The 25,827-nt window shown below is 44.2% G+C and overlaps 1 protein-coding gene across 3 annotated transcripts in view; it reads left to right on the top strand.

Annotated features, from left to right (window-relative positions):
* The first annotated feature begins 6,398 nt into the window (after positions 1-6,398).
* prmt3 (protein arginine methyltransferase 3) overlaps positions 6,399-25,827 on the top strand; it is a 172,221-nt gene continuing 152,792 nt past the window's right edge. Inside the window, exons 1-4 of one of the 3 annotated variants that reach the window (XR_009446857.1) lie at positions 6,399-6,641; positions 12,746-12,869; positions 22,100-22,182; positions 22,357-22,406. Coding sequence is in view for 2 of the 3 variants with exons in the window: in XM_059652184.1 (XP_059508167.1) it covers positions 6,626-6,641; positions 12,746-12,869; positions 22,100-22,182; positions 22,357-22,406 (273 nt within the window). In the remaining variant the exon portion in view is untranslated. Of the gene's footprint in view, positions 6,642-12,745; positions 12,870-22,099; positions 22,183-22,356; positions 22,407-25,827 lie in introns of those variants that run through there. The other 2 variants (XM_059652184.1, XM_059652185.1) reach the window with 2 other exon arrangements.

Genomic DNA, 25,827 nt, shown 5'->3' with positions numbered 1-25,827 from the left:
GTAACTAGCACTGTCTCAATGTGCTTTTTCCAAATGAAAGTCACATTCATACAGAGTCTTATGAGTGATTATCACATGAAAATTGTTTACTGGAGTCGAAGATGATGTTGCCGTTTTTTGAAAAATAATTGAGCTGTTGAAGCTCATTAAGTGTTATATCTCCAATGTTTTTTTATTCAAACTGTGTGGGAGGATGCTAGATAGTCACATTTGCAGGTACGTGTCCAGGGTGGTTTTTCCAAGGGACAGCCAGCATTTTGATTCTATTTTACAACCAAGGCCAGTTCTTTGTTCAGGTGTACTAGCACAGTAACGACTGCTTGTTTGGTTCTTGGGCAAGTGCCTGCAGCTTTGTGTTGGACAACACAGCAGAAATATGCAGTCTGTGAGCGAGGAACATTTCAGTCTCTTTACAGATTCCTTTCTTGAAAGGAGAAGCATTAAAACCAGCTTTAAAGACACTAAAAGGATGAAACTTCAACCAGTGAATGAATGAGTGTGAGGTGGTGTTTCCTCAACCTTGTGTCCTCATCATTGAGCAGAAAGGAACTGGAAGGACCTGAAGGAGAACATCTCAGTCGCACTTGGGTTCTCGATTGGTACCAGTACTGTAGTCCACTGACTATACCACTTTGTGTTAGTTTGTACGTTTATGGGAGGTTTTTCAAAAGTGGTAGAAGTTATATTTTTGGGTGTTATAAGATGCCATAATGTTTCTTTTCTGTAATCAGTTAAGAACAATCTGTTTATAAAAAATAGCTATTTTCTTGTTGAGTATAGAAAACCCATGTGTGTGTTTGTTTAACTTGAGTCTGTCAATCGGGTCAATTGCAAACTCTAGGTAGATGTATTAAATTGTTTCATATTTGCAATAACTTGGAATACTTGGCCTTTACTTCCAGTGCACTACCTCAGTGAGCCTTAATATTCAATAAATTGTGTGTCTGGAATTCAAATTCATGATATTGGAGATAAAAAACTGAACGCTTGCTGTTCATCAGAGCGACATAAATCATTTTTCAACTTTTACATACAAGCCGCCAAAGGTCAGATGAATATTCTGGCTATTGCCTTCTGTTCTGAATGATGCCACCCCAATAATCCAGGCTGGAATGAAAATGATTGGTAAGGAAATTGCCCAATCATACCCAACCCTTGCCACTCTTAAATTATTGAGAATTCATCACACAAGACTTGCATTACATAACTCTTCTCCATTCTGTTGGAGACCTGGACTCTAAATTAAACGTCAGGCAATACACTGTGTAAGCAGTAACAAGGAAAGAGAGTAGTCAATGAATCGTAGGACACTTTAAACTGAGAGGAATAGAGGGATCTTGGGGTACTTATCCACTGATCACTGAAGGCAGCAGGACAGGTTCATAGGGGAGTTAAGATGTACAGGACACCTGTCTTTACCAATCACAGAATGGACACAAGAGAATGTTATGTTAGAGCTGTACAAAACATTAGTTAGGTGGCAAGTGCAGTACTGTGTGTTTCTAGATCCTGCACAAAAGCAAGGGTGTGATTGCACTCGAGAGAGTGCAGAGAAGATTCACTACAATATTGCCTGAGGTGAAGTAGTTTAAATATGAAGAGAGGCTGGATAAATCCATTGTTTTCGGAGCAGCGAAGGTTGAGATGGGATCTGATTGAGGTATATCAGATAGTGATGGGCATGGACAGGGTGAATAGAAAGCAGCTGTTCCTGTTTGCTGAAGGGTTAATAACAAAAGGGCAAATTTAAGGTGAAATACCTTAAGATGTTTAGAGGGCATTTAAGGATCATTTTTTTTTAACGCAGAGAGTGAAGGGAATCTGGAATGCACAGCCTGGGCGGATAATTGAGGTCAGAAATGTCGCAAATGTTTTAAAGAACATGGATAAACATTTAAAGTATAACATTTAAGGCTGTGGGCCCAGTGCGAGAGGATGGGATGAGTGCTGGTAGGATTGAGGATAACTTTAGTCAATGCAGATACAATGGGCTGAAGGGAGGGAGTTGCTCTGGGAGTCCTCAACATTTACTCCGGACCCCATGAGGTCTCATGGCTTCAGATTAAAAATGAGCAAGGGAACCTCCTGCTGATTACCACATACCGTCCTCCCTCAGCTGATGAATCAGTACTCCTCAACGTTGCACAACACTTGGAGGAAGCACTGAGGATGGCAAGGGCACAAAACATGCTCTTGATGGGGGATATCAATGTCCACCACCAAGAGTGGCTCGGCAGCAGCACTACTGATTGAGCTGGTCGGGTCCTATAGGACATAACCGCCAGACTGGGTCTGTGGCAGGTGGTGAGGGAACCAACAAAAGGGAAAAACGTACCTGACCTCATCCTTACCAATCTGCCAGCACAGTTGCACCTGTCCATGACAGTATTGGTAAGAGTGACTACCACACAGCCCTTATGGAGACAAAGTCCCGCCTTCACATTGAGAACAACCTCCATCGTGTTGCTGTGACCATCACCAATAAGAGACAATCTAACCACTGCTCCTTTACGTTCAATGGTGTCACCATCCCTGTATCCCCCACTATCAACATCCTGGGGATTACCATTGACCAGAAACTCAACTGGACTCACCACATTAAAACACTGGCTACAAGAGCAGGCTAGAAGCTAGGAATACTGCAGCGACTAACTCACCTCCTGACCTCAAATTCTTTCCACTATCTACAAGGCACAAGTCAGGATTGCGATGGAATACTCCCCACTTGGGTGGATGAGTGCAACCCCAACAACACTCAAGAAGCTTGACACCATCCAGGACAAAGCAGCCTGCTTGATTGGTACTACATCCACAAGCATCCACTCCCTCCACTGACGCTCAGTAGCAGTAGTGAGTACTATCTACAAGATGCACTGCAGAAATTCACCAATGATCCTCAGACAGCACCTTTCAAACCCCCAAACACTTCTGTATAGAAGGACAAAGGGATCAGACATATAGGAACACCACCATGTCCAGGTTCCCCTCCAAGTCACTCACTATCCTGACTTGGAAATATATCACCATTCCTTCCACTGTCACCGGGTCAAAATTCTGGAATTTCCTCCCTAATAGCATTGTCAACCCACAACAGGAGGACTGCAGTGGTTCAAGAATGCAGCTCACCACCACCTTCTCAAGAGCAACTTGGGATGGGCAAGAAATGCTGGCTGGCCAGCGACGCTCATGTCCCACACATGAACAGAAAAAAAACCCCCAACTTCAGTATCGACACATTGACAACCAAAGCTATGCCACACCATTGAAATTCTTGAATGCTGACCTGATCTCTGTGATACAGGCTCCAGGTGTACATCCCACAATCCTACTTGTGTGGAGAGTTATTCAATGTAGGGTTTTCCACTTGGGCTTGTTATATGGGTGCATTTGTGTGTACCTGTATCTACATATGGTTAATGCACAGGTCACGGTTCTTTATACCTGCTGCAAATCAACAGAACAGGAGTTGAACATAACTTAGTGCAAGCTTGATCAATCAGTGTTAACCTGCCTGATTTAAAGTTTAAACAGAGCTTGGCAGTTAACTGTTGATCAGCAGCTAAATGCAATCTTCATCACTGCATCCCTTCCAATGATGGAATCCACTTTACAAGTCCACATGCCAATCAAACCTCTATCTTCTCCCATATCGCCTAAGTTATTTTCCTTTTTTTTTGGGTATTTCTTCTGAATTGCCTGGATGAGTGCTTCAGCAAAATATATCTTTTTCTCAGCAATACTGAATCCTGCTTCTTTTCCAACAAGGTTCTCATGCTTATAGCTCTAAAATGCTTCTTCATTGATTAAAGTCAAAATCTATTTAGAGTGCCAGAGGTTCAGGAATTTGTGTTTTGAGGATCACATTCTCAAATTCCCCCAAAAAAAGCTAATCCTGTGATTCTGGGATTGCCCTTCAAGGAGAGTTTATGGAGAGTTAGCCTACATTCACAACAGTAGGGCTCCCAAAAGTAGGGGTCAGGTTCCAAGTGAGGCCATGAACTGAAATTGGGCATTATGAACTCTGAGGAAGTAATGGTTCCTTGTGGACCTCTCACTGAGCCATTAAAGCTGTGGCTCTACTCTCTTGGTTCTTACAGAGGGATCTCCACAAGCATCAAGCCTTAAAATGGCATCACAGTTGGAAAGGGGTTTGGGAAGTACTGCACTAGAGTTTAGAAGAATGAGAGGTTATCTCAGTAAAGCCTAGAACATTTTTACTGGGTGGATACAATAAGGCTGCTTCCCTTGGCTGGGGCTTGGGGTCTAGAATGAGACAATTCTCTACTCCAAAGAACTGTGGAAGCACAATCACCGCGAATATTGAAGATATAGACAAATATAGATAAGCTGCAGAGCTGGGCTGAGAGGTGGCAAATGGAGTTTAATGCAGACAAGTGTGAGGTGATGCACTTTGGTAGGAGTAACCGGAAGGCAAAGTACAGGGCTAATGGTAAGATTCTTAGCAGTGTAGATGAGCAGGGAGATCTCGGTGTCCATGTACACAGATCCTTGAAAGTTGCCACCCAGGTTGACAGGGCTGTTAAGAAGGCATACAGTGTTTTAGCTTTTATTAATAGAGGGATCGAGTTCCGGAACCAAGAAGTTATGGTGAAGCTGTACAAAACTCTGGTGCAGCCACACTTGGAGTATTGTGTACAGTTCTGGTCACCGTATTATAAGAAGGATGTGGAAGCTTTGGAAAAGGTGCAGAGGAGATTTACTAGGATGTTGCCTGGTATGGAGGGAAGGTCTTACAAGGAAAGGCTAAGGGACTTGAGGCTGTTTTCATTAGAGAGAAGAAGGTTGAGAGGTGACTTAATTGAAACATATAAAATAATCAGAGGATTAGATAGGGTGGATAGGGAGAGCCTTTTTCCTAGGATGGTGATGGCGAGCATGAGGGGGCATAGCTTTAAATTGAGGTGTGAAAGATATAGGACAGATGTCAGAGGTAGTTTCTTTATTCAGAGAGTAGTAAGGGAATGGAACGCTTTGCCTGCAACGGTAGTAGATTCGCCAACTTTAGGTACATTTAAGTTGCCATTGGACAAGCATATGGACGTACATGGAATAGTGTAGGTTAGATGGGCTTGAAATCGGTATGACAGGTCGGCACAACATCGAGGGCCGAAGGGCCTGTACTGTGCTGTAATGTTCTATGTTAAATAAAAGGGAGGCAGTGATGTTCTGACACTATCACTTGGCTAGGAATCCCAGAGGCAAAAAAGGGTAAAGGTTCAAATCCCACAATGGCAGCTGATGGAACTTGAATTTAGTTTTGGAATTGGAGACTGATGTCATTTCTGTTGGCTATCAATTGACAAATACTCGGGGCAATTAAGGATGGAGGAAAACTGTTGGCTTTACTGGAAAAGCTCACATCTCATGATAGAATAAACAAAAAGTTAGATTTCTAGGTATTGGAGACACCAAAAGGGCATGGAGGCAGTGAGGTGTGGTATAGGCAGATCACAGTCAGGTTGAATGGTGGAATAGGCTTGATGGGTTGAATGGCCTACCTCTTCCACCCATTTCCTATGGGAACCCGTTATAGAAATGCTTTAATTTTTAAAATATGTTTTTTTACCCTTTGCTATTGAATGATTTTGATCATTATTCTTTGCTTCCCTGAACTTAGATGAAACTCTTTTACACAACTTACAAAAGTTTATGTACGTTCCAAAATCTGTGCAGTTCATCCAACATTTAAAAGTGCAATCTGTTTTGAGAGTAGTCTGGAATGTGAAACACAAGGTTTCTGTTCTGAAAACGGATGAACAGCATTTGCTGGGATCTGACAGTACTGAAGGGCTGGCTGAAATGTGAAACTAAACTGCAATCTAGGAGCCACAGACAAAATTAGAAATACACTTTTATGTTATCCATTTTATTTTGTTTAGTCATGCAAAAGGTGTAATCCACAATTACAACCACATTTATTTCTATTGTACATTTGCATTCAGATGCATCTGCTGTTCCAAAACTTGATTGTCTGCAGATAAACCTTCACTTTGTTTTTGCAGAAATAAGCCTTATTCATAAAAGAAACTTGTATATAATTATGTGTATATGTATATATAAGTTACAACTCGACCAAACATTGCTGGTAAAATGCACAGCAGAGATAGCTTGTATATATATAAAATTACTAAAGCAGTTCTGTACAGTTTTTGCACAAGAATAAACAATGATGGGAATGTGGCATTCTCCGCACTGCAAAAATTAAACCTCAGGCGTTTCTTACTAATGCAGGACAATACAGATATTTGATCTCGCTGCTGCTGCGACCCATCGTTGGTTTCAACACATTATTCAAACATTGCCAATTCTCAGTGACAGCACCAGGTGGAGCTACCTATAAAATACTGTTTATGTCGGGGCGAGATCTTAATTGGAGACCATTCAGTATTGTGATTGAATATTCATATCCAGATCTAATCCGGAACACGCATCGCACTGAATTTTAAAGAGAAAAGCTCACGAATGCAGAAGTTGTTGAATACATTCATTCTAAACCTGCAGAAATACTTCCTATTTCCAGGAACAGAGCCGTCCCATTGACCTGGAAGCGGATGGGATATGTTGGGGGTGATGACATTTCATATAGCGTCGGTGGCTTGAAAACATGGCTGAGATTGAAGGTAAACACACGTGGGTGAGAGATCAATGAATGAGGAGTAACATGAATTGTAACATTGTAGTGTAACAATGTAGCGGCCGCTGTATCCCTGCTGTCTCGTTACTATTGAAAGTTTGGGCGGATTGGCGGGGCATTTAAACAGGGCCAGTCCTGCTCTCGATCGGCAGATTTTAGATTGTTTGAGACGCCGGGGGTAAAACAGACTCAGGTTTTGAAGGGCCCAGACCCGAAACGTCAGCTTACCTGCTCCTCTGATGCTGCTTGGCCTGCTGTGTTCATCCAGCTCTACACCTTGCTATCCCAGATTTTGACCTGTTTCATTCCAAGTTAAGGAGTTCACTCGAAGAATTTTAACCACCAGGAAAGACCTGGCAGGAACCGCTTAGAGATATTTTTAGTTAACCCGTTCAGACCTGATATGACACATTTCTAGAGCAGGTGGGCCTTAAACCCAGGTCACCTGGCTCAGAGGTATCAGTGTGTCACAAGGGCGTGACCAATGCTTTGGGACTTAATAGATATTTTAAATCAACCTCTTCGGACTTAGTACAAGCCTGGAGCTGGTGGAACTTGAACCCAGAACTTCTGGTCTAGTGGTAGGGACAACACCACTGCACCATAAGAATCTGTAAGGAACTTCAGTCATAGAATTATACAGTGCAGAAACAGACCTTTCTGTCCAACTTGTCCATGTTGACCAGATATCCTGAACTAATCTGAGAGGTGGCAGATGGAGTTCAACCTGGATAAATGCGAGGTGATGCATTTTGGAAGGTCGAATTTGAAAGCTGAGTACAGGATTAAGGATAGGATTCTTGGCAGCGTGGAGGAACAGAGGGATCTTGGTGTGCAGATACATAGATCCCTTAAAATGGCCACCCAAGTGGACAGGGTTGTTAAGAAAGCATATGGTGTTTCGGCTTTCATTAACAGGGGGATTGAGTTTACGAGTCGTGAGATCTTGTTGCAGCTCTATAAAACTTTGGTTAGACCGCACTTGGAATACTGCGTCCAGTTCTGGGCGCCCTATTATAGGAAAGATGTGGATGCTTTGGAGAGGGTTGAGAGGAGGTTTACCAGGATGCTGCCTGGACTGGAGGGCTTATCTTATGAAGAGAGGTTGACTGAGCTCGGTCTCTTTTCATTGGAGAAAAGGAGGAGGAGAGGTGACCTAATTGAGGTATACAAGATAATGAGAGGCATAGATAGAGTTGATAGCCAGAGACTATTTCCCAGGGCAGAAAAGGCTAACACGAGGGGCCATAGTTTTAAGCTGTTTGGAGGAAAGTATAGAGGGGATGTCAGAGGTGGGTTCTTTACACAGAGAGTTGTGAGAGCATGGAATGCGTTGCCAGCAGCAGTTGTGGAAGCAAGGTCATTGGGGTCACTTAAGAGACTGCTGGACATGCATCTGGTCACAGAAATTTGAGGGTGCATACATGAGAATCGATGGTCGGCACAACATCGTGGACTGAAGGGCCTGTTCTGTGTTGTACTGTTCTTTGTTCTATGTTCTATGTTCTAATCTCTTTCCATTTGCCAGCCTTTGGTCCATAGCCCTCTAAACCCTTCCTATTCATGCACCCATCCAGATGCTTTTTAAATGTTGTGATTGCACCATCCTCCACCACTTCCTAGGTCAGCTCATTCCATACCTGCACCACCCTCCGTGTGAAAAAGTTGCCCCTCAGGACCTTTTTAAACCCTTCCCTTCTCACCTTAAACCTGTGCCCTCTCGTTTTGGACTCTCCTACCCTGGGAAAAAGACTTTGGTATTCACCCTATCCATTGCCCCTCAAACCGAATAAACCCCTTCTAACTACTAACTATACCTAAATAAAGCAAGATTCTAATGGTATGCTGTCCCAATAAATATGAATCCCACTTCTATAAAATTTAAAGAAAGAATTTAGTCTCTCGCAATTACAGCCAGATGACCCATCTTCTGGAATGTTCTGTGCCTGGGCCATCGATTCTTCTGTCAGGACAATGAACTGGTTGTTCCATGGGGTACCTTTGTTATTTAGATGGTGCTTTCTCTAAGACATAGAGGAGGCTGTGAGAGCCAGCTATTTTCTCTTGAGAGCTGAGGGTTGTTAGCTCTGTGGTTTTGTCCAACTACTCCCTTCCTTTATACCCTTGATGATCTGTCAACATTTCTTAAAACAGGATTGGTCCTATGTTTGTCAAAACCATCAGTTATTAAATTTAATAGATTTTTGGTATCGAAGTGCCTGGTTCAAATTGATTGGCTAAATTCATAAGCTCATTATCTTGGTAAAAACTGCTGCTTGGCCTGCTAACTGTACGGCCTTTTGATACAAATGTTTCAATTCAGGTGCTCTCTGTGTACTTGCAAACTTCAAGCATGCCAGAGGCCTTTCTAACCACCCTGCCTATATATGACACAAACTTCAAAGAACTATGTATCTGAACCCCTATTGAAGTATTGTAGCTAAGGATGAAACAGTCAGCAGCAACAACATATATAGCACCTCTAACATAATAAAATGTCACAGAAGAATTAACAGGGCCTTTATCAAATGATGACGCCAAATCATAAAAGAAGATATGACGTCGGGTCACCAGGAACAAGGTTGAAGATGTAGGCTTTAAGATAGAAATGTTAACGTTAGGTGCAGAGATTGAATACAGGGTTTTGGGTGAAGTAAGTAAAGGCCTGACACCAATGGTAGAGCAGTTGGGTTGCACAAGAGGCTGGTATTAGAAGAGTAAAACTATCTCAGTGGGTTGCGGAATTGGAGAAGATGCCTGAGATGGGGTGGCAGTGGTGAGGCAGTGGCAGGGCTTTGCAAACTAGATTTAGAACGTTAAATTCAAGGTATCACTTGATTGAGGTCATGGAATCTTGGTCAACTCTGACATCTGTCCAGGTTAATTTTCTGCCTGTGGCCCTGTCAGTAATCTGGGAAGAGTGCAGGATGACCCACTGACAACTGGCCACCTATATTGAAACAACCTTGTCATTAATACACCCATTCTGCTAGGCTAACAACTTCTCACATTTTATTGCAGTCTTCCCCTTTATTGGCTGCACCATCCGCGCCCCTTCCGGCTTCAACCCCCAAAACCCCTCTGAGGTGTCATTGCAAATGTTGTTATTGGACTGCTCATTCTCCAACCTAAACCATTCACATAAATCAGGAGCAATAGTGGTCCGTCATCAATCCCTGGGGAACACACCTTTCCACATTCTGTCACACTGAGGAACCACCTTTAACCCATACATTCGGTTTTTGAGACAGTTGTGGTAATGTGCAGCTGAGTGTTTGGGAAATGCTGAGGCTGTGGAAAGGGTCTCCAGGCATTTAAGTTGGAGGTTTTTTTTAAAAATTGAGTGGTCATCAGAAAGAGAGAGACCATTCCAGATGAAAAGTAGTTGATGTTTGTCAGTTCTGATTTCAAGGACATCAGCAACAAAGGGCTGCATGTTCCTGTCAGTTTAATAACACCGATGTAATACGGTGCAAAGCAGCGGGGGATTTGTAGCAGGGCTGTCACACAGCAGCCTGAGAAAGGAAGAGTCTGCATTTAGATCGAGAGCAACAGTGAATCCTTCGTTGGTGTCAAAGTCAGGACAGAGATAACACAGTGTGACGTTGTCTTATTTGCTAAGCTCCACACGCAACTTCCCTTATAAAGTCTGTTCTAAATAAGGATTAAATTAATTTATTCTATAGATGTGATTTTTGTAGTTAAAACTTGTTCCACAGGCCTGAAACCACATCTGCTTAGAGACATAATTAAGCTAACATGGCTGACCAAACAATGACATAGCAGTGTCACTGGGCTGGTAATGTAGATATCCAGGCTTATGTTCTGGTGACACCAGTTCAAACCCCACCATGACCACTGGTTGTGTTTAAGTTCAGTTAATAAAAGCTACCAAAATGTGAAGCTAGCCTCAGTCATGGTGACCATGGCAACACCTAGCGATTGTTGTAAAAACACATCTGGCTCCCTCATATCTTTTCTGCTCTGAAGTTTGTTCTAAGTGTTTATCCGTCTTGTGCAATGTCGGCCAACATTCTAACCTTGGGCTGAAATTGCCCTTTTACTAGTTTGAGCCCATGTCTTTGATGTCTTTTTTTCCTCATTCTTTTATGGGCTTTTAGTGTCACTGGCTGGGTTGGCATTTATCACCCATCCCTAATTGCCCAGAGGGCAGTTAAGAGTCTGTCACATTGCTGTGGGTCTGGAGTCACATGTAGGCCAGTCCAGGTAAGGATGAAAGATTTCCTTCCCTATCGGTCATTAATGAATCAAATGGGTTTTTCCGACAATCCATGATAGTTGTTATGGTCTTCGATATCGACCTATTATTGTGCTGGGATTTGAATCCCTGTCCCTAAACTTCATGTTGGGCTTGTTCACTGTCATACATAACCTGTCAAATCTTTTCAATATTTGTAACACTGTGGTAAGATCACCACATCAGCCTTCTATATTTTAGGGAACTAGGTTTGTGTATCTAGTCCCTGTAATTCAATCCATTTATCTAGTTCTGCTTCCATTTCCTAAGTTCATACATAGCCTTGGCATTGTGCTGGATGTTGGTGGATCAGTGGTCGAACTCATACCTGCCACCCAGGAGGCCTGGGTTTGATTCCCGACCGATGGATGGTACTCCCTTACATCCCCCTGGGGTGGAATGGTGGTTCAGTGGTTTGCACTGCTGCCTCACAGTGCAATGGACCCAGGTTTGATTCCAGCCCCAGGCAACTGTCTGTACGGAGTTTGTATGTTCTCCCCACATCTGCATGAATTTCCTCCAGATGCTCCGGTTTCTTCTCGCAATCCACAGATGTGCAGGTTTAGTGGATTGGCTATGCTAAATAGTCGGAGTGTCAAAGGATTTTCAGGTGGATTAGCCATAGGAATGCAGGGTTACAGGGATAGGGAACCGGAGAGGGTCTAGGTGGGATGTTCTTCGGAGGTTTGTTGTGGACTTGATGGGCTGAATGGCCTGTTTCCACACTGCAGGGATTCAATGAGTCTATATTTGTAGTGAATAGTCACTGATTGCAAATAAGGTAACTGTGTTCTACCAGCTGTAGGTCCTGAAAACCTTGGGCAGTATTTCACTTCTGCAACCAAGGTATCCTCTTTGTGTTTCAGTCATTTTTGATATGAAACTGCATCCTGTATTTTCCTGTTGTTGCTGCTGAGACTTTGATCTTTAGCTTTCCTACTTCCAGTGTGGACAACTGAGCAAGGAGAGGTCGAGGCTATTCAGCCCTTCAAGCCTGCTTGCCTTTCTTAAAGATCATGACTGATCTGACTGTAACCCTAAATCCACATTCCTGCTGACCCCAATAACCTCTTACCTCCTCGCTTACCAACAATTTGCCCACCTGTGCCTATAAAATATTCAAGGATTCTGCCTTTTGAGGCAGAGATGCTCAACACCGATAGAAATTCTTTTAGCTCTTCTCTGTTTTAAATAGGTAACCCTTGGTAACAAAAGCTCCTAAGTTTTGATTCTTCTACAAGAGGAAACATTTCTACCCTGTAGGGACCCCTCAGGATCTTGTGTGTTTCAATCAATACATCTCTTCCATATACTGTATGGTGCCTCTCTGCTCCCTCTGCCTTTGTAAGTGCCTTGAGTCCACACAACCCGCTGAGAATACCACAATGCTTTCAGTCCAGTCTCCTGCACATTCTCCATTCTCTTCGCTTTCCTGTAGTTAAAGTACTTTTAGCTGTCCAGGCCCTAAATCATGGAATGATCTCCCTAAGCTTTGTTCCAGTTTTACAACTCTCCTTAAAGTCTACCCTTGGACAAGCTTTTAGTCACCTCTGCCAACATCTCCTTACTAAGCTCTGGGACAGTACTGAATTGATGACACTGTTGTGAGATTTCTCATGAAATCGTTCAGCTGTAAGGCACCAAGTAAATTGTTGTTGATGTATGTTCCAACTCAGTGGAGTGATGTTTTGTGGATGACTCTTCTGCAAGAATTTCTAAGATTTCTTTGTGTCTGTGTGAGAGAGGGGGAGAGAGAGATTTATGCTCTACCTCCATTTAACACACAACATATATTATCCTTTTGATAGAGTTTCATCTTTTTTTCCTGGTAGACAGAGAAGATGTTACTGAAGAGATGCCTGAATTGTCTGAGGTGGGCGATGAAGAATGGTGTGACTGGGATGAAGAAGAGCAGATCAAGGGACAAGAACAGATTCGTTGCCTGTTTTGTGAGAGGTGCTTTTACTCAAAATAAATCTACAGATATTTGTCGTTGTCGCTTGTGGATAGGGGTAAAACTGTACTATCACAAAACATTTATACTCTGAACACATCTACATTATATGCCTTAAAGTATTGGGTCAAATAGTGAAATGCCAGTTAAGCTGAGGCAGTGACTTTTTTTATTATGCTAGCACACTGCGAAATACTGGCCGATCGGATAGAGTCGTAAACCCATGCAGCACTGAAGAGGCCTTTCTGCCCATTGAATCTATACCAACCTATTTGCGCTGATCCCACTTACCATCACTTGGACCAGAGCCTTGAATGTTATGACATTTCAAGTGCTCGTCCACATTCATTTTAAAGATACTTGGGTTGAAGGGAATATTGGCATCTTTATTCCTTGACAAGTAAGAGGGATTTGGGTTTGCAAGATTAATACTTGGATTGGCCAGGTCGTTCCATGAGGAAAGGGTGGACAGGTTCGGCTGGTAACCATAGGTGTTTAGATGAATTCAAGATGATTTGATTGAAATATTTAAAATCATGATGAGTCTGTACGGAGGGCAATGTGGAAAGGATATTTCCACTTGTAGGAGAATTCAGTACTAGAGTTCATTATCCAGAAATTGGCAGATGCCCATTTGAAACTGAGATGAGGAGATTTACTTTCTCTCAGACGGTCATGAGTCATCATTATCTTAGAGTTGTACTTGGAAGCAAACCCTTCCAACCAGCCCATGGTGAACATCATCCCAAATTAAACCTATCCCACCTGCCTGCCCTTGGGCCATATCCCTCCAAACATTTCTTATTCATGTACTGACATAAATGTCTTTTAAATGTTGTAACTGTACCCGATTCTACCAATTCCTTGGGAAGTTCATTCCACACACCAGCCAGACTCTGCGTAAAATAAAAAATGCCCCTCATGTCTTTTTAAAATCTCTGTCCTCCCACCTTAAAAATATGTCCCTTAGTCTTCAAATTCCCCACCCTAGAGAAAAGGCACTTGCTATTCACCTTATTTATACCTCTCACAATTTTATAAACGTCTATAAGGTCACTTCTCAACCTCCTAAGCTCCAGGCAAAAAAGATCCCAGCCTATCCAGCTTCTCCTTATAACTCAAACTCTTCATTCCCAGTAACACCCTGGTAAATCTCTTCTAAACCCTGTCTTGCTTAATATTATCGTTCCTATAACTATGCCACCAGAAATGGACTTGGTACTTCAGAAGAGGCCTCATCAACGTCCTCTACAACCTCAACATAATGTCCCAACTCAGAAACTCAGTGGTCTGACCAATGAAGGCAGGAGTGCTAAACACATTCTCAACCAACCAATCTATGTGTGATGTAAACTTTAAAGAATTATGTACCTTGGAATTATGCCTTTGGAACTCTCTTCCTGAAATGGTTGGGGAAAGCACAGTTCTTGAATATTTTAAAGTAGAGATGGATAGATTGTTGGTATAAAGGGGTTATCAGGGAGTAGACGGGAAAGCGGAATTCTCATTATGATCAAATGAGCCTTGGTCATATTAAGTGGTGGAATAGACTCGTGGGGCTCATTAACCTACTTCTGTTCTTAGTTCATCTGTTCATGAACGAGCAAATTTGTAACTCTAAACTGGGACAGTTAATTGAGCATTTTATTCCTAAAATTCTGGAGTACTTTTCCTTCAGCTGAGAATCCTACTTCAAAGGCTGCAGCAGTGATTTTAAAATATACCACAAGAAGTTTGCAGACCTCGTGGTGAATCGCCTGGTCATGTATCTCCACCAATATTGATTTAAGTCATCCTGCAGGATGGGAGACCAGGCTTTGTATTGCAATGTCGTGAGGGAAGCAGACAGTGATAACTATTTTACACACTCGACTCTTTGCTTCTCTTCTTATTGGCAGCATGACACTCTACCGCGGTTTGGTGCCTCAGAATTCCAACTGTGCCAGTTAAGTGAAATGAGGGATTGAATCCTCACAGCCCCTGGTATTAATACTGCTGTGTGCAGTGGCCCTGTGAAGGAAGTTGTCAAATGTAATAGCAGAATACTGGAATTCAACACAGATCTTGATGGAGAAACTCAGCAGGTCTGGCAGCAGCTATGGAGAACAAAACAGTCAATTTAGAGTCTGGTATGACTTTTTCAGAACTAAATCTAAAAATCACATCTTTATAGATTCTGCTGCCAAAGTAATGCTGCGTTGGTGTTCCCTGGTGCTTTACAATCAGTGTACAGTGAGTGGTGGGTGCGTGGAGTGCTCAGCTGGCAGTGGTAGTGGATTAGCACATCTTGGATAGGCACATGGATGATAGTGTAATGTAAGTTATGCAGGACAGCTTGATCTTAGTAGGATAATAGGTCGGCGCAACATTGTGGGCCGAATGGCCCGTAAAGTACTGTACTGCTGTATGTTCTATGAGTGGCAGATGTGCAGTCAAAAGCAGACCACATCTTGAATATTATTTACAGTTTTGATCTCCATATTTAAGAAATGATGTAAACAGGTTGAACGCAGCTTGGAAGAGGAGTCATACCAGGCTTGAAGCCCTGCTGTTCTTTTATTCTCTCATGGATGTGATCATCACTGGCTGGGCCCAGTCCCTGTTACCCTTGAGAATGTAGTGGTGAGCTGCCTTCTTAAACTGTCCATGTGCTGTACGTTGACCCACAATTCCGTTAAGGAGGGATTTCCAGGAGTTTGATCCAGCGACACTGAAAGAGAATGGCGATATATTTCCACGCTGCTTTGTCTTGGATGGTGTCAAGCTTCTTGAATGTTGTTGAAGCTGCACCCATCCAGGTAAGTGGGCAGTATTCCGTCACACTCCTGACTTGTGCCTTGGAGATGGTGGGCAGGCTTTGGGGAGTTAGGAGGTGAGTTACTTGTTGCAGTATTCCTTACCTCTGACCTGCTTTTGTAGCCACTGTATCTATGTGGCCAGTTCAGTTGAGATTGCAGTCAATGGTGACCTCTTAGTTGTTGATATTGGGGGGAGAGGTGGGAATTCATTGATGGCAACACCATTGAATATCATGGGGCAGTGGTTAGATTGTCCCTTATTGGAGATGGTCATAGCCTGGCATTTGTGTAGTGCTAATGTTACTTGCCACTTGTCATCCCAAACCTGGATATTGTCTAGATCTTGTTGCATTTGAACATGAATTTCTTCAGCTTCTCTTTCCACAGATGCTGCCAGACCTACTGAGTTTCTCCACCATTCTGTATGCTTGTTTCAGATCTCCAGCTTCAGCAGGATTTCACTTTCATTGACTAGATTGAAATCTGAAAAGAATGTGTTGGTCTCAGATAGGTTAGACAGTTTAGGCTTATTTCTACTCGAGTTCAGAAGGGTCAGGGGTGAAGTAGGCAAGATCCTGAATGACCAGGACAAAGTGGATGCGGAAAGGATGTTTCCTCTTGAGTGTGAGTGCAATATTACGGGACACTGTTTCAAAATTAGGAATCACTCTTTCAGGACATGAGGAGAATCCTTTTCTTCCAGTGGACTATGCAACGTTGGAAGTCTCTGAGGAGGCAGTGTCACTGAATTAGTCAGCGATGGATAGAGTCTTGTTAGGCAAGGGAATCAAAGATTATTGAGCCGATGGAGGATTGTGGAATTAAAAACGCAAACAGATCAGCCACAATCACACTGAATGTGTAGCAGAATCAAAGTGCTAGATGGCCTACATTTATTTCTAATCTGCATGTTTTTTATGGAAATATCTGAAGGTTTCTGTCTGACTTAAGGCATTCTGGTAATAGCTTTACGAAACGACATTTGCTGTCTGTCTCACTATTCCAAGGATTGACAGTATGAACTGCTGTATTTGTAGGGGCAAAACTAAACCTGCTTGCAGTTGTTTAGGTTCATAAACGAAAGACTAGTAAGTACCGTCATAGTGATGTGATTGCTGTTGAAGTGAGAATTAAAGATGATTTTATAAAAAGAAGTTACAACAGTACTGCGACAACAACTTACTGCTGGTATTGTAAGGCACATTTTTAACAAGCATGAGCTGAAGGTTAACCTAAGGGATCTAGTATGTATTTGCTTTGGGAGCAGACGGGAAAAGTATGAACAGATTCCAGTAGATGGGACATTAAAAAGATTGAAAATGGAAGATTTCTGTTATGTATGTTTCATTCTTGGACAATTATGTCGGCATTTGTATTACAAGGAGTAGAAAGATTGATGGTTTTCAGTATGTCTTGGACAGAGTTTCACCAATTCACAACCTTTTGGGTGAAGAAGTTCTTCCTCAATTCAGTCTGATATCTGCTCCCCCTTATTTTGAGGCTATGCTCTTTTGTTCTAATTTCACCTACCAGTGGAAACAACCTCCTTGTTTCTATATTATTTATTCTTGAAATAATTTGATTTGTTTCTATAAGATGCATCCCTCATTCTTCTAAATTTCAATGAGTATGGTCCCAGCCTACTCAATCTCTGCCCATAACCCTAACCCTCTCAATTCCCGAATCAACCTAGTGAACTTCCTCCGCACCCCCTCCACTGCCAGTACATCTTTTCACAAGTAAGGAGATAAAAACTGTACACAGTACTCCAGGTGTGGCCTCGCCAGTACTCTACAGAGTTACAGCATAGCCTCCCTATTTTTAAACTCAATCCCTTGAGCAGTGAAGGACAAAATTCCATTTGCCTTCTTAATTACCTGCTGCACTTGCAAACCAACTTTTTGTGATTCATGCACAAGGACACCCAGATTCCTCTGTTTAGCCCCCTACAAAAGACAGTCTGTCTCTCTCTCTCACTCACCGAGGTTGTTTGAATAAATACAAAATTAACCTGCAGTCTCCTTACTGTAGTCCTCCTTTGTTCTGAGTAGGAGGTGAACCTCAGCAGTCACGATGTTTGTCAGTTGTGGTGTGGCACCAAAAATAAGCTATTCCTTGTGTGGCACTGTGCTCCTTCAATTTCTCAACCAGTTCAGCGGATATAATTTGTTTAAAAACTGCCAAAGTTAAATCTTTTCAGCTGAATATTTCTTTTCCACTCTTTCAATTCTCTTCTTATTGTTTGCTCTGTCTTACTGGATGAGACTCCCCTGCTTCACTGTTCTTACCTCAGCTGTGTTCTGGAAAAAGATTCTTTTGAGCAGAAGGGTGCAGAGTCAAGAACTGGTTGAGTTAAAAGTTGTTCGTTAGCAGAATCTGACCCTGTGTCTTCATAACTCTTCGGTAAAATAATATTTGGAAAGTGGAGATACAGGCCCATCACAATCTGAAGGATAGAGAGACACAAGCTATTTATTTCTCATTTGAAAGATTTTGGATGCATTCTGTCTACAGATGAAGCAGGGGCTGCTGTTTGCAGACTCTACGGATTTACTGAGACTGAAAATGTATGTCTCTTTGTAGACTCTGGTCTTTAGTTGACGGCTTTCCAAATTTGCTTCAAGAATCTCACTGATCATAAAACACCTTGGGTATGACATACCAAATAAAAACTGATAAAAATTCCCACAGAAGATAATGAATTGCTTGTTGTCTAGTATTGGCACTGTCAACATGATGAGCAATCACTCTGTGTTCCAAGCCCTATGCCTCTGCTGTTGCTTAGAGCAGAATAACTTTGCATGAAGCAGGCAAATTGTCTGGAAACATCCTAAAGCCCCTCTGCTTCCAGAGGAGCAATCAGTTGTTTCTAAAATGATTTCTTGTTTCTTTCTCTCACACAACTGAATCAATCTCTCTTTACACGAAGACAAATTTAGGACCATGGGATATTGGCGTGGAATTCTCCTGTCTCCTCCCTGTAACCTTTGATCCCTTTACTAAATATGTCCCTCTGAGACAGGCAAGAAGGAGTAAGATAAAGGAACCTTGGATGACGAGAGCGGTGGAGCTTCTTGTGAAAAGGAAGAAGGTAGCTTACATAAGGTGGAGGAAGCTAGGGTCAAGTTCAGCTCGAGAGGATTACATGCAGGCAAGGAAGGAGCTCAAAAATGGTCTGAGGAGAGCCAGGAGGGGGCACGAGAAAGGCTTGGCAGAACGAATCAGGGAAAACACAAAGGCATTTTACACTTATGTGAGGAATAAGAGAATGGTCAAAGAAAGAGTAGGGCCGATCAGGGATAGCATAGGGAACTTGTGTGTGGAGCCTGAGGAGGTAGGGGAAGCCCTAAATGAGTTTTTTGCTTCTGTCTTTATGAAAGAAACGAAGTTTGTAGTGAATGAAACCTTTGAAGAGCAGGTGTGCATGCTGGAATGGATAGAGATAGAGGAAGCTGATGTGCTGAAAATTTTGTCAAACATTAAGATTGACAAGTCGCCAGGCCCGGACCAGATTTGTCCTCGGCTGCTTTGGGAAACGAGAAATGCAATTGCTTCGCCACTTGCGAAGATCTTTGCATCCTCGCTCTCCACTGGAATCGTACCTGAGGACTGGAGAGAGGCAAATGTAATTCCTCTCTTCAAGAAAGGAAATAGGGAAATCCCCGGCAATTACAGACCAGTAAGTCTCACGTCTGTCGTCTGCAAGGTGTTAGAAAGGATTCTGAGGGATAGGATTTATGACCATCTGGAAGAGCATGGCTTGATCAAATACAGTCAACACGGCTTTGTGAGGGGTAGGTCATGCCTCACAAACCTTATCGAGTTTTTTGAGGATGTGAGTAGAAAAGTTGATGAGGGTCGTGCTGTGGATGTGGTATATATGGACTTCAGTAAGGCATTTGATAAGGTTCCCCATGGTAGGCTCATTCAGAAGGTCAGGAGGAATGGGATACAGGGGAACTTAGCTGTCTGGATACAGAATTGGCTGGCCAACAGAAGACAGCGAGTGGTAGTAGAAGGAAAATATTCTGCCTGGAAGTCAGTGGTGAGTGGGGTTCCACAGGGCTCTGTCCTTGGGCCTCTACTGTTTGTAATTTTTATTAATGACTTGGATGAGGGGATTGAAGGATGGGTCAGCAAGTTTGCAGACGACACAAAGGTCGGAGGGGTCATTGACAGTATAGAGGGCTGTTGTAGGCTGCAGCGGGACATTGACAGGATGCAGAGATGGGCTGAGAGGTGGCAGATGGAGTTCAACCTGGATAAATGCGAGGTGATGCATTTTGGAAGGTCGAATTTGAAAGCCGAGCACAGGATTAAGGATAGGATTCTTGGCAGTGTGGAGGAACAGAGGGATCTTGGTGTGCAGATACATAGATCCCTTAAAATGGCCACCCAAGTGGACAGGGTTGTTAAGAAAGCATATGGTGTTTTGGCTTTCATCAACAGGGGGATTGAGTTTAAGAGTCGTGAGATCTTGTTGCAGCTCTATAAAACTTTGGTTAGACCGCACTTGGAATACTGCGTCCAGTTCTGGTCGCCCTATTATAGGAAAGATGTGGATGCTTTGGAGAGGGTTGAGAGGAGGTTTACCAGGATGTTGCCTGGACTGGAGGGCTTATCTTATGAAGAGAGGTTGACTGAGCTCGGTCTCTTTTCATTGGAGAAAAGGAGGAGGAGAGGGGACCTAATTGAGGTATACAAGATAATGAGAGGCATAGATAGAGTTGATAGCCAGAGACTATTTCCCAGGGCAGAAATGGCGAACACGAGGGGTCATAGTTTTAAGCTGGTTGGTGGAAAGTATAGAGGGGATGTCAGAGGTGGGTTCTTTACACAGAGAGTTGTGAGAGCATGGAATGCGTTGCAAGCAGCAGTTGTGGAAGCAAGGTCATTGGGGTCATTTAAGAGACTGCTGGACATGCATATGGTCACAGAAATTTGAGGGTGCATACATGAGGATCGATGGTCGGCACAACATTCTGGGCTGAAGGGCCTGTTCTGTGCTGTATTGTTCTATGTCCTATGTTCTATGTTTACTAATCCATCTCTGTCTGAAGCCTATCTTTGTGTGAAATACAATCAATGACCTGGCCTCCACACCTAGCTGTGGTAATGAATTCCATAGATTCATCACCCTGTTGCTGAAGAAATTCACCCTCATCTCAGTACTAAAGGGTTATAGCTTCACTCTGAGGCTGTGCCCCCAAACACTAGTCTCTCTGACTTGTGGGAACACTTTTGCCACATCCACAGTATTCAGACCCCTCAGTATTCTGTAAATTTCAGTCAGGTGCTCCCATATCCTTCTAAACCACATCGAGAGCAGACCCAGAGTCCTCAACCACTCATCATATGACAAGCCCTTCACCCCTGGTATCACTCTTGTAAATCTCCTCTTGGACCCCCTGAAACAGTAGCACATCCTTTCTCAGAGATGGGCCCAAAACTGCTTGCAGTGTTCCACATGTGGCCTGAGCACAGCCTTTATAGCCTCAGCAGTACACCTCTGCCCTTCTATTCTAGCCCTCTTGAAATGAATCCTAACATTGCATTGCCATCCTAACTACCTGAACCTGCACGTTGACCTAAAGAGAACCCTGAAATAGGGCTCCTAAGTTCCCTTGTTATTAGTTTGAATCTTGGCCACTGTTTGACCACTTCATCGGATGAACACAGTACCAACAACACTCAAGAACCCTGACACTATCCAGGATAGAGTAACCCACTTGATTGCCTCTTCATCCACTACTTTCAACATTCACTCCCTTTGTCAACAATGTGAGCCATTTGCAAGATGCACTGCAGTAACTCAGCAAGGATATTTCAACATCAATCATCTTCCAAACCCATGATCTTTACCATGTAAGTTGACTCCCTCATCATGCATTTTCATTGCTACTGGAGCTGCATTCATCCAGGCATGTGGTAAATGTTCCACCACAACCTAGACTTGTGCCTTGTAGATGGTGAACAGGCTTTGGGGAGTCAGGAGATGAGCTACTCATAGCAGAATTCCCAGCCTCTAACTTGCTATGATAACCACAGTATTTAATCAATACAGTGTGGAGCTGGAGGAATGCAACAGGCCCAGGGAGTAAAAGAAGAGCAGGAAAGTTGGCATTTTGGGCCTGTTGTGTGTTTTGGAAAGTTCTGATGAAGGGTCCAGGCCTGAAACATCGACATTTCTGCTCCTCTGAAGCTGCCTGACCTGTTTCAGTCCCACACTGTATTGAGTCTGACACCAGCATCTGCAGTTCTTGCTACCACCACAATATTTAGTAGCTCGTTCAGTTCAGGTTATGGTCAGCAGTAGGACCCCAGAATGTTGACAGTTGAAGATTCAGTAATATTCATTACAATAATGTATTCACCAGAATTTTTAAATTTTAATGAATATTGAAGGTAATTAGAATTCTTTTCTTTGCAAACAGATTATTCAGTTCAGCTGAAGATACCTTTTCTCACTGTAAAGTGGACCATCAATTTGACATGAGCCAAATAGTTCACAAGCATGGTAGGTCATTTTTCAGTTCCAACACTACACTGAGAATTTAAGGTCATTGTGTTTTCGACATTTAAAAGACTGCTATTGTTAGAAAGCAAGTAAGTGTGAAATCTGTAATTTTTCTAAAACTTTAATATTTTGTCAGTTGTATATTTTGATGGTAACAGGAAGTATCTTTTTCAGGTCTCGATTGTTATGGGTTCATCAGGCTTGTCAATTTTATTAGAATCACAGTAAGTTTTGATATGTCTGAGAAGTATTCTCTTTTTTTTAAAATCAAGTAATCACACTCCTGTAGATTTTTCACAGGGCACAAGGTGATATCCTTCAAGAAAAAGCACTAAATACTTTGACTCTTGTTTTCTTGGAGTTAATGTGGACAAAATTTCTATCGAGCACTACATAGTTGAAGTAGAAGGAGGAAAGTTCGGGATAAAACATCAATTGCTTCCTGGGCATAAGGACATGAAATACATGTTTATTTATATAGACTTGGATCCTGTTTTAAAATATTGGCCATTGGGCAAAAAATATTGAACAGAAGTAACAGGCAATAAAGTAAAAAGGACATGCGTTGAATTGTGGAAGGTTATATTTTTAAATGAGAGGCGCACACTTCATTTGGTAATACAAAGCTATTTTAATCCATTGTCCAGAGACTGGAAAGAATGAGCGAGCTATTATTTTCATTCAAATGTGGTTTTCTGCATTTCAGCTTGCAAACAGGGGCCAGTCAAATCATGATAAGGAGTTTGCAAAGGAATTGGAGGTGGATGCTGGCAATTTATGAGTCTTTGCACTGCAGTCTAATTTAAGTTCCTAATTCACATTAATCATTCAGCAATTCACTCCAAACAATTCTGATGTTTTAAAGAGCATTACCCTGATGTCACTGTGTGAAATTTGGCAAGGGTAAGCTGACTTTATTTGGCTCTAACTGTTAGGGAAGTACAGTCAAGGAGTACATTTTATACTTGGATCAGGAGTTTTTGTATAATAGGAGTGAATGGATACATCGTAATTCCATGCTGTGAAATCATGCAACAAATGCTTTATGATGTCCAAAGATGTTTGCAAGCTTGCACATTTGTAGCAAATATAAGTGCACTTATATTTTAAACAGAAGTTGCTGGGAAAGCACAGCAGGTCTGGCAGCATCTGGTTCCAACTGGAACTCCATCAACAAACACATTGACTTGGAGCCAATCTACCATCCCCTGAGAAAAAGAACAGGAAATGACATCACCAATGCAGGAAATGACATCACCAACCCAAGGAAACCGAACCAGATAAATAGAAAACGGGACAGAACACCAGCGCTTCGTCGGAGGCTCACTGATGATGTTACCTAGAATGGTGACAAAATATCTGGGAACAAACCTTACAGCTCAGTGAACCAGCTCACATCTCGAACACAATAAAGACCCACTCTCTTGTGGACCGAGAGGACGAGAGTGCAGTCTTGGAGGTGAAAGGAGGACGTCGGGTTGGCTGTGCACCCTTGCGACCAGTGGATCTTAATGCTGGCTTCGGCCTAACGCTGGTTCAGGGGAGCAGCCAACCTGCAACAATGGCTGCGGCAAGTGCTCGTGCCCCAGGTCAGGGGGTCCGGAACACCATCCGTGTTTCCGTAAAGAAGGTGGATGAAGGTGCACCTGTGGACCGCACCTTCTTCGTGAAGAGGGTCCTGTTGGACTGTTGTGGGTTCGCTGCTGCGGACATTTACTGCCTGCAGGATTTCCCCGGAGGGGGTTTTTACGATGTGACCTTCCGGAGTGCCAAGCTTTGCGAGCGCTTCCTGGAGGTTTTCAAGGAGAAAGGAGGTGAGGGCCCCCTCTCTGTATTGACCGCTGTCCCGCTGTTTGTGAGCCAGCGCAGAGGAGCCGTATGGTGACTGTACACATGTACAACCCGCATGTGCCAGCAGTTGATGTCCTGACCTTCCTCGGAAGGTATGTGAAGGTGGAAGGGGACCTAACTGACATGGTGGACCCCTTTGGCATCTGGACGAGTAAGAGGCAGGTCAAGGTGACGCTGAGGATGGGCGCAGACGGGAATGTCGCACACCCACCGTCCAGCTTCGCGATCGGCGGGAGCAGGGGCTACCTGACCTATGCAGGGCAACCTAAAGTCTGCCATGCCTGTGGTAGGTCAGGTCACATGGCGGCCGACTGCAAAGCCACCATCTGCAGGGAGGAGGGACACCTTGCAAAGGATTGCCCACGAGAGAGAAGCTGCAACCTTTGCGGGGAAGCGGGCCACTTCTATAGGGCATGCCGCGGCGGGGTACCACCTGCGCCCAGGTCGCCGGCAGGGGAAATGCGGGGCCAGCCCCCCCCGGAGGAGAGGAAGGCACCAGGGCCCAGCAAGGACCCCACTAATGTGCAGGAGGGCCAGGCCGTGCAGGAGGGCCCAGCCCTGCAGGATGGGCCCGAGGCCAGCAAAGCACCCCTGCAGGCTCCGATGCCCCCCGACAACCCGGAGCCAATGGAGGCGGCGACAGGCGACCCAGGGGAGTGGACAACAGTCCGGAAAGCGAGGAGGAAGGTGCGTCGACGGGCCCAGGAACCGCAACAATCAGGCGGGAAGAGGCAGCTACAGGGGGGCTATAAGAGCTCCTCTGATGAGGAGGATTCGGAGAGGGCCCACCCGAAGCAGAAGTTAAAGGTCTCGAGGGGGAAGGAAAGCAGCACCCCGCTTCCAGGTGACGGGAGGCGTCCTGAGGCTCCCTCCGACACCCAGTCAAGTGCCGCTGGAGCACTGGAGGGCCCCCCGGAACTTCCAGGCGGGAAGGAGGAAACAGCGCGTCCCCAGCCTGACCCGGAGCCGGACCCTCCTGCCTCCGCACCCCTGATGGGGGGATGCCACCCGGAAGGCAGCACGGACGGTTTCCTGAGCCCAGAGAGCGTCCAGCAGTTAGCCCGGGCAATGGGCATGAAGGGACAGATGGAGGGGCTGGACCTTGGACTTGGGGAGGGTACTGCGGTCACTGCCCACAATGGGGGTACGAATTGCGAGCATTAATGTGCGCAGCGTCAAGTCAACCGCGAGATGTGTGTCCACGTTGGCCTACCTGACCACCATCAAGGCGGACCTCCTGTTTCTGCAGGAGTGCGGGATACCGCACCTCGGCAGGTACGGGAAATGGTCCGGCGCCTGGACCTGTGGGCCTTCGATCTGGTCGGGGGGTAACGACTGTCGCTCCTCGAGCCTGGCTATTCTGCTGCGGGGGCACAACTTCACCATCTCTCAAGTTCAGGAGGTGGTGGGGGGGCGCCTCCTAGTGGCTGACATCACCTACAGGAATGCTCCCCTGAGGCTGATCAACGTGTACGTCCCAGCGGTACGGAGTGAGCGGTTGGCCGTCCTGCAGTGGCTTCCACCCCTGCTGGCTACGTCCAGGCCGGTCATCCTAGGCGGAGACTTCAACTGCATCATTGATGCAGATGGAAGATCCGGCGTGGGGACAGTGGGTGGGGGGATTCAACTGGACGTCACGTCCAGATTCCTGATGGGCACGGTGAAGGACGCCAAGCTGCTCGACGTCTTCAGCACCCCTGCAGACGGAGCGCAGCAGAGGTACACCTGGTCGCGGCCAGACGGGTCTATCCGCTCAAGGATAGACTTCCTGTTTGTGTCACGGACGTTCTCGGT

The sequence above is a fragment of the Stegostoma tigrinum genome, chromosome 17 (assembly GCF_030684315.1).
Source record: "Stegostoma tigrinum isolate sSteTig4 chromosome 17, sSteTig4.hap1, whole genome shotgun sequence".
In the NCBI taxonomy this organism is placed as follows: domain Eukaryota; kingdom Metazoa; phylum Chordata; class Chondrichthyes; order Orectolobiformes; family Stegostomatidae; genus Stegostoma; species Stegostoma tigrinum.
This window is presented reverse-complemented; position numbering and strand designations above follow the sequence as displayed.